General features: G+C 38.4%; 1 protein-coding gene across 7 annotated transcripts in view; it reads left to right on the forward strand.

The window, feature by feature from the left end:
• ELAVL2 (ELAV like RNA binding protein 2) overlaps window positions 1-13,169 on the forward strand; it is a gene marked incomplete at both ends in the record, with an annotated part of 116,566 nt that overhangs the window by 54,222 nt on the left and 49,175 nt on the right. For 3 of the 7 annotated variants that reach the window (XM_080921191.1, XM_080921194.1, XM_080921195.1), the window contains 2 exons: window positions 3,257-3,328; window positions 6,061-6,304. In XM_080921191.1, coding sequence (XP_080777317.1) covers window positions 3,257-3,328; window positions 6,061-6,304 — 316 coding nt within the window. Of the gene's footprint in view, window positions 1-3,237; window positions 3,354-6,060; window positions 6,305-13,169 lie in introns of those variants that run through there. The other 4 variants (XM_080921192.1, XM_080921193.1, XM_080921196.1 and 1 more) reach the window with 3 other exon arrangements.

Raw genomic sequence — 13,169 nt, forward strand, 5'->3', positions numbered from 1 at the left:
TTGATTTGACTTTTGAGTTTTTATAGTTGGCAAATTGTTCTTGAGGTAGAAATCACACTCTTGGTCACTTCAGAGATAAATGGTTTCCTTTGCAAAGCTTCGAAATAGCAATGTGGCTTTCAGGGGGTGATGGCAACCGGTGGGACACTCCCAAGATGAGAAGTAGTCTTGCATTGTTGTGTTTACTGTGAGAGTTTACAGGTATTAAAGACTATATAGTTCACTTTTTGAATACTTAACTTTTGAGGAAACTGTTCTTGTTCTTCCCTTGTACAGATCTCAAAGGGAGACAGACCATTAGCAAAGCAAGAAAGTAAGGCACTGGGCTTGTTTGAGGGATAAAGAGAGCTCAGATGCCCAAGGCTGCTAATACTAAAGGATGTCTGGATCAGACACCTAGCATTTGATCTGATAGGTAGCAGGTGGTGGTTAATGGTTTAGGAAAAGCTCCCTGGCAAAGTTAATGTGACTTAAGGTGAGGGAGACCATTGGAGAGGCCTTAAGTCTGAGAGTCCATATCAGTTTTACTTAATTCCCCATCCCCTTACGCAGGGTTAACTCATGGTAGGCCAGTGTTGTGTCACTGAGCCAGATTCCCAGCCTGGGAACTGGTATGAGGAGGGTAAACATAGTAGCCAGTGCAGTGTTACACACTGAGCCAGCCTCCTTGGGAGTGACCATTTCAACACAGTGCTGACTGACGTGTACAGGTCTGCTCTCTCTGTCTGATGGTAATTAGGCTTCGAAATCCTTTCTTCGAACTCAGTCATAATACCAGGTGAATTTAGAGAGAATTCTCAAGATATTTTAAAAGTGGTTTGTTGTTGTTGTTGTTGTGGTTTTTTTCTCTTTTCTTTTCTTTTCTTTTTTTGACTAGAGTATGTCTTATATGGTGGCTGTCTGGAAGAGGTTCTAAAATAGCAAAGATTATCTTAGTTTACAGAATGTTTCTGCTGTTGTTTGGTTTTTAAACGCTGGAGATTAGGAAATAGAAACTTGTCATGTTTTTATATGTTTGGGAAACCGCTGGGCCAGTTTGACTTCTCTTATGCTTACTGTTGCCAGCTAGGTCTGACCTCAGATTCCCAGCAGTGTAAGAACCTGTAGATGCATAAGTACACAGAGATGTGAGCAGGAAGTGCACACGATGAAAGGGAAAGAAGGAAGAAAAGTATTGAACATGCAAAGTTTAAGTGTCTGCTGTTGCTAAATGATACAGCCATGAAGAGAAAAGCCTCCCTTCTCCCTTCCCCTGTGAGAGCCACGCTCCCATCAAAACGCTCCTCACCATTATCTTCTGTAGCTCAGTGCAAGTATGGAACATTCTAGATTGATCTATGAAAGTGCCTTTTCCTAAGTTACTGTGCTGAGAATAACAGGATGAAAAGCAATCTGAATTGGCACAATTGATGTCTAAATTAAGAGGTGAACATGTATGAAACATTTTTTAAAGCCTTAAAATTAATGGTTCTGTTTCACTGCAATACAGCTTTCGTCTTTCCAAAGAGCCTCAGAGCCAGTTGAGGCTATAAATAGTGCACAGCCGGGTTGTCTGTGGTAGATTGAGTGGAGCAGAATCACCTGTCCTTAAGTGAAGGGGAAGTAGCTTCAATTTTTAGTAACTGGATTGTTGGCCAGCATAAAGGTAAGGGCCATGTGAGCAACTTATTTATAACTCCCCATAAAGGTGTGTGTCTGCCTCAAGCAGAGACTGTCTGGGAATGTAAAAGTGCAGTGGAATCATTTTCCATCAGCAGCCTTCTCAGCTCAGTCGGTTCAGTAGAGACTGTTCCCATCTCTGGGGCTTGCAAAGGAGGAATGTCGTCTCCTATGGAATATAGGGGATGGGGTCAGCACATCACTTTGCCCGTGGTCTTTGGTAATGTTTGGATATTCACTCCTGAATGTATCCTGGACATACATTTTGGCTTGGTTTAACCTGTTGGGTGTGGCTGTCCTGCTCCACATCTGGGCTTTTGTCAAACTATTTCATTGATGTAAAAGTACTTTATCTCAGGATAAGTGTAACTCTAACAATGATCTGTACAGTGAAAAGACAGCAGCGTTAGACTGAATTCCCTGGCTACAGTGGGAGAAAGGAAGAATAGCGAGGCATTTGCATGCATCCACGGAGAAGCCTTTAAATCCTCTCATAGGTGCCAGCGTCCACGCCGTGTTCACATTTCATGTGAATCATGTACAGTCAGGCTTTTAACTCTGAAGCTGAAACTTGCAGTTACTAAAATGCAAGGAGATCCTTTTTTCAGCCCTTGTTCATTATTTCTGAGCCTCAGTTTTTCTATTCCTATGTTTGTCATTTTAAGCATGTGGGTGTATAGCTAAAATGTAAACTTTGGTTTTTGGGCCACTATCACAGCTCTGCTTAGTTTTCAGGCAAGTTGACTAAGGGATAAACGGTCTGTTCGTGCTATTGGAGTCCTCATGGCAGTACTAATTTTAAAGCATGCTGGGTCCGCAATTTACATGTTATAAAAATGTTCACTTGATTTCATTCAGGGACAGCCTGACATCCTATACAGTCATTACTCCAAAAAAAAAAAAAAATCCTATTTATTCCTCTAGTTATTTCAATTGAAAGATACTGGTTTACTGCCTCTTAGTATATATGTGAAAAGCTCTGGGCAAATCTAGTAGAGACTAGTATGTCTGGAGTGGCAGAATGACCTCAGGGGGACTGAGTCCCTTCTAACTTTTGAAGTCCCAGGATTAAGGATCATTTGTAGTATAATGTAACAGTGTGGGCAAATACAGCTTCACTTAATGTCCCTTTGATATTTAGGCGAGAGAGTGCTTTTATGCAAAGCAATCATTTTATGAATCGCTTGACTGCTTTTCTCACTAAAATTTCATTCACATTCCTCCCTTCTTCCACATCCATGAGAGGACTGCATGTGGTATTTTCATTTAATTAATTTATATTTTTAAAATTATTTTTGAAACGGAATTTAAGGTAGTTTTTAACGTAAATACCAAGACAAGTAGGTAGTACTGTTTTAAAATCAGACTTTAATTACAAATACTTAACATTTATGCAAGAAAACTACATGTTAAAATAAATTTGGAAAGATTAGATTGGAATTGCCTCAAATTCAATTAAGCCCCACTGCATGGACGTGCTGGGAATATGAAGACAATCAGTGTAAATTTGTGCAAGCTGACATGTTGCATTACCTTGCTCTACTCTAACGTATGGTACTTTCTGTGTCCATATTGCAGACGGCAACTCCAAACTAACATGGCAGTCAGACTGTGTGATGTGGCTTCTCTGCTTAGAAGCGGTTCGTGGGCAGCAGAGCCTTGGACCGGGGTCTGTGGGATTTTTCTTAAATTCTGTAGGCTACTTTTTTTAGCATGTTGCAGAAGTGCCGAGGCCATACCAAACACTTGAACCTTTAATTTGGCATACTAATCATTCTTATGTACTGTGGTATGGCCATCATTAAGTATTAAAGCACATTGCAATTTTAACTGTGGTGGTGTTTATAGATCAGAACCGTGCTGTTATATGTAACTGAAATAATTGAAATTAGGATTTTAGTGCAGACTCAAAAGAGTGACAAGCTTTTTTTTTTAAAAAAAACAAAAACAAAACAAAAGTTTTGGTATGGTCTGAATACTAAGTTACCGCATTCTTTACATTCTGTTTACTATGTATTTTTTTGGTTACTACATTTTGAAGTTATTTACAATTCCTGGTTCTAAAAAAAAGTTTTTTGAAATTGTAAATCTGGCTGAAAATTATTGCCCAGTAACTGTTGAAAGACTGTGCATTCTGTGAACAGTTGTGTTGAGCCTATCAATGGAATATGCATTATTTGGAAAATATAGCACATTAGTATCATTTTATTCAGAGCAGATGGTCCTATATCTGAACGATGCTGTGATTTTTTTTTTTTTTAAAGTACACACAGCCTACTGCAGCTGTTCACTTGAATGTTGGCTTAGGAGCTCATTCTTGCCACCTGAACATGGAAATAAATGTGCAGTTTAGTGAGAGTGTTTGTTGTCCTTACTACACCCCATTCATTCTAGTCAGTGGACATTTATATTTCACACGCCACCCCAGTGAGCTCTAGACCGAACCTCACATTTGGGGTTCTCGTACTTTGTGTACTTACCCTCACTTTTGAATGATGGTTTATTTTAATAGGCCTTGGCCATTCTATCTTGTAGCACACTGTTTTTATAGTTGCTGAGCAGAGGTAGCTCTATGAGAACTTTGTGTGAGAAGAGTAATTCACAACCAGCCCACAAACTGGAACAGTCAGACTTTTAGCAGAAAATCTGAAGCCCCCTTCTCATTTTTAAGTAATATGTCAATTAGAGTATCTTGAAGTATTTTGATTATTTTTTCATACAGAAGTCCAAAGATTTATTTATTATTCTTTAAGTATTCATTGAGAATACTTACCCAAGAAAGGCAGTTTAAATCTTGGGGTGGTGGTGGGAGCTGTTGAAAGGTTGCAGGTTGATTATTTCCTAACTGCTCTGGCTTGAGTCCATTTTATCCCGAGTATGCTGATTCTTGTCCCCCTCCAGACCGGATCTGGTCATGGCCGGTCTGTCTGGTGTTGCTTTCTTATGGAAACTTCTCTTGGCGGTTGATATTTTGTATCCATAGATAAACCCTCTTATTTTTTTCCTTAAGCAATTTGCTTTTTATAAGACATTTTTCCCCATTCACCTATAACCAGCCCCTTACCCCCTCTACTTTGCTTTTTTTTTTCTTTTATCAAATTTGTTGCCTTTCTTACATTAAACCCTCCTAAAGCTAGTGTGCCATCATTCTGAGCTGTCAGGTTTGAGCAGTTCTGTGGGGAGCTGAGAGGTATATTGGATGAGACAGAGTGTAATCTTTTCACTGATGCTTTGAGTTTTTTGGATTCCCCCAGAGTCTTGGCTGTCCAAACAAAGTTCGGCAGTTATTGGAAAACACTTTTGGAGATTTTGGGGCCTGTGGTTTGTAACTCTTTTGTTCAAAGCCCATTAAATTACTTTTAGGAAACTACACCCAAAATTGTATAATAAATGATTTTTAATGCTGTTGGAAGTGTTTGAGGCAATTTTACCAACTCTGCTGTTCACTGGTTGTTTGGTGTATGGACACCATGCTACTGTATTTCCAATAGCCTTGGGCTGGCCTGTTTGGAGAAGTTGTGTTACATTGTTGCTTTCATGAACTGGATATGCATTTTTGGTCTTGTGTTCTTAAAATTAAAGTCAAGGCAAAAAATATTATCCTGAATTGTTTGTGGATTCTGTTTTGGTGCCATAGATCAGATATTTGTTGGTGGTCATCAGCTGCTAAATTGACAAAATGGCTAAATAGTCTACAAGCGTAGACAGAATCTTCATAGTTTTACTCCCAAGCTAACCCACCCTTTCACTTCTGAACATATAACATCTTTTTTTTTTTAATTTCTTACCAACAATAGCGGTACAAAATAATGTTAATCAAAAACATTTCAGTATGTAACCAAAACAGTACATGTTGACAATTTTTTATTTTTGAAAGTACTATTGCTCCTTTGCTCCTTGATTTTGTTAACAGATGCCTGTCAGTCTTAGCTAATTGACTCTTATGAACTGAAGAATCCTCTTCAGAGTTAATATATCACTTTTTGTTTGTCTGCTTGTTTGTTTTGGCAGCATGTTAAGCATTTTTATTTTCTAGAATGATTTTTAGTCAGGACACAGTTGTGTGCCCTTTGGTATTAAATCACTTTCTCTGTGGATACTGCAGGTGAGTGAGGGTATATGACTAAACTCAGGATATGATTTTAGACAATGTTTCCACATTTAAATTGTGCTTATGTGCATGTATGGAATATGTATGTGGAAATATAATTGTAGCCTTAAGTTCAATCGCTTAATATGAAATACAGTTAGCATAGGTGTTGCACTTTTTGTTGAAGCTTTATTGTAATCTCAGCAGAATGACTCATGTTTAGTGACAAGTGTTTAACTTAACTCTTGGGTGGAACCTCTAATGGGTTGTGATATATGAATTCTGACATTTCTTATTTTCTCTGTTTTTAGCAGGTAATTGCTGCCATGGAAACACAACTGTCTAATGGGCCAACTTGCAATAACACAGCCAATGGTCCAACCACTGTAAACAACAACTGCTCCTCACCAGTTGACTCCGGGAACACAGAGGACAGCAAGACCAACCTAATAGTCAACTACCTTCCTCAGAACATGACACAAGAGGAACTAAAGAGTCTTTTTGGGAGCATTGGTGAGATAGAGTCCTGTAAGCTCGTAAGAGACAAAATAACAGGTATGCAGTTTATATAGATGGTTGGCATTTAAAGATCATGAGTCAGGATATGAGAAAATAACTTTATATGTATAAATCATCCAGGACTCAAGCTTTACATATCTATAATTTCTGTTACTATGTAAGCAATATGAAACTAGTTTAAAATTTTTCTTTTAAACCATGAAATGCTTTTGTAGGCTGTATCTGATTTTTGTTTGTTGTTATTGTTATTATTATTATTTTGCTGTTGTTTAAAGACTGGATCTCACTCTGTGCTACAGGTTGGCCTGCAGTTCACCATGTAGTCAGCCTGGTTTTGAATTCATGACAGACCCATATTAGCTTACTGAATGCTGAGATTGAAAGTATGAGCTACTATGCCTAGGTGTATTTTAACCAAACACTGAATTTATTCTGAGATGAAGGATGCTGCTTTAGGAAAAATGTGTGCATGACAGCAACTTTCAGTTTAACCTTTGCTTTGTCACTACCTCTGAGCTTGCATAAGTGAACATTTCAACAATGAGCAATAAGGAGAATATTTTGTTTTAGAAGGGGGGTGGGGTACCTCACAGTAAAAGTCTCCCATGAAGTCACTTTGGTCCTTTTGCTTATAGTCTGTATGATAAAGTACTGGCTAATGTGTTTTCAGTGTAGAAATAATTTTAATGATAGAATAAGGAAATAATGGGAGTTTGTTTTCTGTTTCATAAGAAGGAAAGGAGATACAGCATATGAGCATCTTTTCTATTGTAATGATAAAAAAGAAAAGATGGAAAGTTGGGCATAAGTGATTCACCATTTGCTGAGTTGAAATAATAGGTAGTTAAAATTAATTTTGGTATACTTTATAAAAATTTTGAGTAAATTCTTATTTAAGCCCAAACCTTTTTAAGGAGCATGTTCTTGGAATTAGGAGTTAATGCTTCTTAAATTATTTTGAAATACTAAAACCATATAGCATTAAGCGTAGATGACCCCATGGATCTTTCATGGGAACTTTGGCGGTGCATACAACTACTTTACACAGTTTATAAACAAGCAAATCAAACTAAGTTTTATTAAAGTTTCCTTAAAAGTGGTACGAAAGGTCAGGCATTTGACTGCTTAACTGGTCATGTGACCACAGACAAGTTAGTTCCTAGCTGCACCTCTGGTTAATAGAGGTTAAAGATAGAGATCATACTGGGGACAGTTAGGACTTCCATCTAGGTAATACTTTGAGAAGCTATGTAATCGAAGCTTGGAGTCTCAGTTTTTCATGCTCTCTAAGTGCCTGGAGCCAGTGTCTGTGCTTGTGCCTCATTGTTCGGCTCCCTGAAGCTACATACAGACTGAAGACCACAGACAGTTTATCTATTCACATCAGGTTAAAAAGAAGCCCGTTGCCTCCAAGACAAGGAATAATCCTGTCCTGAGATGGTTGTGTTGCTTCTCCGTTCATTCTCTCATCAGGAGAGTTCTACAGTTGTTGAGAACTCACACTCAACTGGATCAGATTTTCCTAGTCGTGTGTGTGTATGCATATTCGTGGTGTGTGTGTGTGTGTGTGTGTGTGTGTCAGGCAAGATTCTATCACTGAGCTGTACTCCTGGCTATTTTCAGGTTTCCTTTACAAACTGAAAGCTGCCAGTATATGAATTTAATAGAAAGTTTTTGAAAAGTTGGGCAAGGTAGAAAACAGTTCTGTCCCCTATACTGGATTTTATATCTTTAGGCTATCATAAAGTAGTAAAGTGTGATAAATGGCATGCACACTGTAACATCAGTTCTTGAGATCTCTTGTTCAGTTGCTCAGTGGCAACCCTACTGATATGGGATCAAGATGCTTGGCTAGTGTGTAAAAACAATCACAATTTTCTTTATGAAATTGGGAGTGGTAAGTGAAAATATTAAAAAGCTTTTCCATCTTTCATACTCGACATTTTCCACAGAAAACACCTTAGAGGATTTTCCATATCTCATCCCTGAGTAGGTTCAGCTACTAGGTTCAACAGGGTAAGATCAACTGGGATCATCTTATTTTCTCACAACCCTTTACAGAGCTGCTATGAGACATACTGGGGTAAATCTGAGTTCTGTCATCATATCTCTAGGCTCCTAGCTTCCATACAAGTAAGTGGTAATGGAAACATGGGGCTTACCTTAGATATATAGTAAGATGCTGAAATGGAATTGATTCGTGATGATGCCCCTTTGCTTCAGTGTCCTTGCAGTTAGAGAGAGTTTGTGATTGTATAATTTCTGTTAAAATATTAGGAAAGTATGTTAACTCAGAGTGGTACCCAAAACCAGTGCAGGCCAGTCTAGCTCAAGCCCAGCATGGCAAAGGGAATTGGGCGCACAATCCCACCTCTAATCGGGGAGTGATCTGCAGTTGTTAGCTGATGAGAAAACAGGGTCAGTTTTCTCAGAAGGGTGTAGCCCCTGGTTAGTTGACTGCACTCCAGTGGAAGACCACACATTCAAAGAATATTTTTTAGGCCACACATACTGGTCTTGAAGGGATTTGAAGAAAATTCCTGGATACAGGGTTGGTTAGATAGAGAAATCAGGAGAAGATCTGGGTGTAGTTAGTGGGGTGAATATTAGGAAAATGCATTGTATGAAACTTGAAACCCTCAACTAATAAAACCCGAAAATTGGAGTTGTGTGTGGTGGGTCACTCCTTTAATCCTAGCACTCATGAGGTAGCGGTAGTCAGAGCTCTTGAGTTTGGACACTATCCTGGTCTACACAGAGAAAGTTCTAAGATAGCCAGGTCTACAAAGAGAATCCCTCTCTCAAACTTCTTCCCCCCAAATAATAATAAAATGAAAGCAGAAGTCTCAAAATACTTTAGTAAATATTTGCAGACATCATTCTTTACATTTCCATTTTTAATTTCCATTTGAAGTTTCCACTTGAATTTGCACTTACCAGTTTAGTCCGAAGTTCTTTCATCTGTGGTTCGATCAGAGATGATGGTTGTACTCATATGATGAGCATGGAACTTAGGAAGTACATGTTAAGAAGCCTAGTAGTAGAATAGTGGCTAAAATTCTAATCTTCCCATTATTTGCCTGGGCATCTTCTCTATGCTGGTTCTTGGTGGTACTGGAGCTTGCTTTGAATTTAACCATAAAACAAGCTAATAAATAATTAGGCAGAATACAACTTTTACAGTGCTACGAATGGGTCATCTCATGGAGAGGGTGTTGTATTTGGAAATGGAATGGAAGAGTTTTGAGATCAAGACTGAAGGTTATACCACATAAATAAAAACACCCATGTTTCTCTCACATTTGGATCTGTGGCTGTGTACTTGAGTGTTTTAGATCAGTGATCCTCACATCTGGCAACACATTTGCCTAAGAAAGAACCAACCAACCAGCCTCAGATTCTGAATGCTTTGAAATCTGAAGCCACAGCTGTTGAGGAATCATGGGAATCTCTTAAACTGTGGGTATCCAGGCACCTGTAAAGCCAGTACATTCTAGAAAGTACAATGCACTAGGTTTCATTCAGACTTTCTGAATAGGAACCCTAAGGGAGACTCAGAACACTATGGAGCCTGTGAGTAACCAGTGGAATTTTCTTTAGTTCATGGGGAAGACAGCAAGGGGGTTCCTAGGTCTTCTCATTTGGTATTGGAGTGGCTGAGTAAGGTGCTGAAATTGAGGTGCTTCATTTGTGACTAGCCTAAGCTTAAAGAGTCCCTTCATGACCACTGGTTTCTGAAGAGTTCATTCTTAGCAACTAGGACTAGAAGTGTGATGATCTTGGGGCTCTGTCTTACTGGCTACCTGCTCCCATGTGTATCCCTCATGTAATTTACTTTCCCAAACAGGATAGTTATGTCATAACCATGTTTTCTTTCTTGGAAAAGGAAGGGCTCCCAGAGTTACAGTTTGGGCCTCAGCTAATGCTTGTTTTATCTTGGTGTGGTGCCTCACTTTTACTCATTATTATTCTATGAGGGTGCCTTCTGCACTGACTTTATTTGCATCCAGTTTGAAGTTTTTCAGTACACAAAAAGGAAAGACCAGATGCAAAGCAAAGCAAACAAAAACTCCAGGGACCCAGGTTCTTTGCAGGTGTTGATCACCCTTGGTTAGGTATAATTGAATAGTAACCAGAGGTTGTTTTCTCCCTTTGGTGGGTGTGGGGGTGTGGCCAAAATCATTCTTAGCTTCCTGAGAACTTTACTGCTGGTTTTTACCCTTGTTTATTCTACCAGAACACTGTAATTTCCAAACATTTTATACAAATTCTTTCTCCTTTTTTAAGTAAATGTAATCTTAACTCTTCAGGATTGAAATAGATACTGGTATTTTTTATTAGTCTAATACATACCTTTGAATTTAATAGCATTTGTTTGCTTTCAGTCATTGTAGACACAGGCTGTTTGGATGAATGTTAATTTGAAAATACAGTGCTGTATGTCAGTTGTTATTTGGAGTGGATAGAATGTCAAGTGATCAAGAATTCTGAGACAAGTAGTTAACAACAGCAGGGTGGCCGGGCATGTGGGTGGGCAGGAACACCCATCTGAGCCCCAGTGTGGTTTAATCATAAGGTTATCAGCAAAGCTGCATGCATTCCAGGTCTGAAGCCCAGGATAAGCACTTTGTACATACCCATCTAGCCAGAATAATTTATTTTTAGATTTTAGAGCTAAATTAATATAAAATAAAATTTTCATCAAATTTATCGAACTATATAGTGAAAATTTGAAATGTCTCAAACCAGTAAACTATAGCAGAGAAACTTGTTGATTTTATCAGTATATTGTTAGACAATATTATTTTTTATGTACTCTTTTACTTTTTAAAGGTTATGGTTAATCAGTCATCTCAGATTACAAGATTAACCTTGCAAAGACTTGTCACAAAGGTTTGGGGAAGGCTTTTGAGTTTATTCCAAACAGGTTTGCACTCGAATATGTATGAAGGTCACAGCAGGACATCCAAATTGTTCTCCATATTGTTGCCTTGGGGTTGGGTCTCTTTAAACTGCAGGCTTGTCCTTCAGCCTTGGTGAGCTAACCAGGGAGCTCTCAGGTTCTGCCAGAGTGGTTTGGCCATGCTAGACTTTTAACATGTATTCTGGAGAAGTTGAACTCAAATCTAAATCTTGAAGAAGTACTCTTGCCCACTGAATCATCTCTCTAGCTCTGGACTAGGTAGTTTTAAAACACTGTTCAATCTCATGTGTGTATGTACGCCTACATGAGTTTATATGCAACCATGTGCATCAGAGGACATTGGACTCCCTGGGGTTGGAGTTTCAGGCTGTTATGAGTCACCTGAGGTGGGTTCTAAGAACTGAATCTCTGGGTTCTAGGGACGAGCAGTGAGCACTGTTAACAGCTGAGCCATCTCCTCATCACCTAAAGTAGGTATTTTTATAGAACACTTTTTGGTGTCAGTGTTGATTAATGCAAGTACAAAATTACTGAAATATATACATATCTATGTATATATATTTAAGAAGTTAGATACAGTACTTAATCGGTTTTAGGAATATCTTCTAATCTGTTAGATTTATTGTATGAATACAGAAAATTAATTAAGACGTACTTAAATAAGATAATGAACAGATTTTTATTTTTAAAAAGGAAAGGTTTGGTTTTTGAAGGATGGTAAATTACAGAACAACATTTAGAAAATCTATAGGGGGAAACAAAACAGAAGGGTTGATTTAGCAAGGTATGTTTGTGTGAACTTGTCTTAGGCCTGCCATCTGTAATGATAGAGGTCTTTCTTTAGCTGATGCGGGATGAGGGGCACACAGACCCTGGAGGGAATCTATGCCTTGTTTTGCTTAGAACAGGAGCAGGGCAGAGGTCTCTTCTTACCTTTGTTGATTCTCGCCCATCTTTAACTTAATAGTGCCCCTGTAAGAGCAGACTATTTTAGGGTGATATTGATTTTTCATTCAGATACGAATCTGAATTATCTACTGTATTAGTTACTTTTCTGTTAGTAAGATAAAATACTATGACCAAAAGCAACTCACAGAAGGAAGACTTTATTTTAGCTAATAGTTCCAGAAGGAGAGGCCATAATAGCCAAGGACAGTATTACCACAGGTAGGTAGGAAAGGAAGCTGGCTGATCACCTCTCTCACATTAAAGCAGGAAGCAGAGAACCAACCAGAAGTGGGATGAGGTCATTCACTTTCGAAGTATTCAAAGCTCCACATGCTAAGATTTGGTAACTGTGCTATCAGCTGGGGACTAAGTGTTAAAATACAAGTTTGTAAGGGACATTTCTCATATAGTGCACCTACCCCTCATCTATACGGTGGAGTATAGAATTAGCTTGCCTTTGATGTTTTCACTCACCCATTACCTTATTGACTCGAGTATCATAGCACCAAAATTTATTTCCTTAGACTTTGTCAAAAATCTGAATTTACTAATACATTTCAAAAATCTCACTGGAACATGTTCCTTGAACACTACTGAATGAAGTACTTGGTCATTGTGGTTAGAATTGCACTTCAGAACTTGCCAGCCTTATCCAAGCTCCTTTTCTGCTAATTGACTTTGACCTGAGCACACTGCCGCTGCCAAATTTGTTGTGGAAACCCTTCTGTGAAAAGGTCAGCTTGAACAAATACTTCTGGCATTTTATTTGTGAATGTCATTTGACTTGTTAGTTCTGTATACAGTGTATACAGTGACTTAATCTTTTTTTCTCCTTAGCTTTTTTTCTCTTTTAAGTTTTAGAATGTTAAGTTTTGACATTGTTAGGGTCTCTCTATTGGACATAAACAACACACTTTTTTTTTTTTTTTTTATTACTGTTAAGTCTTGAGGCACGGTCTGTTCACCCATACTTGTTTCTCATTGAGTAGCCAAGGCCAACCTCAACTAATTCTCCTGCTTCCAGCTTCT

The sequence above is a fragment of the Micromys minutus genome (genome assembly GCF_963924665.1).
Source record: "Micromys minutus genome assembly, chromosome: 9".
Classification (NCBI taxonomy): domain Eukaryota; kingdom Metazoa; phylum Chordata; class Mammalia; order Rodentia; family Muridae; genus Micromys; species Micromys minutus.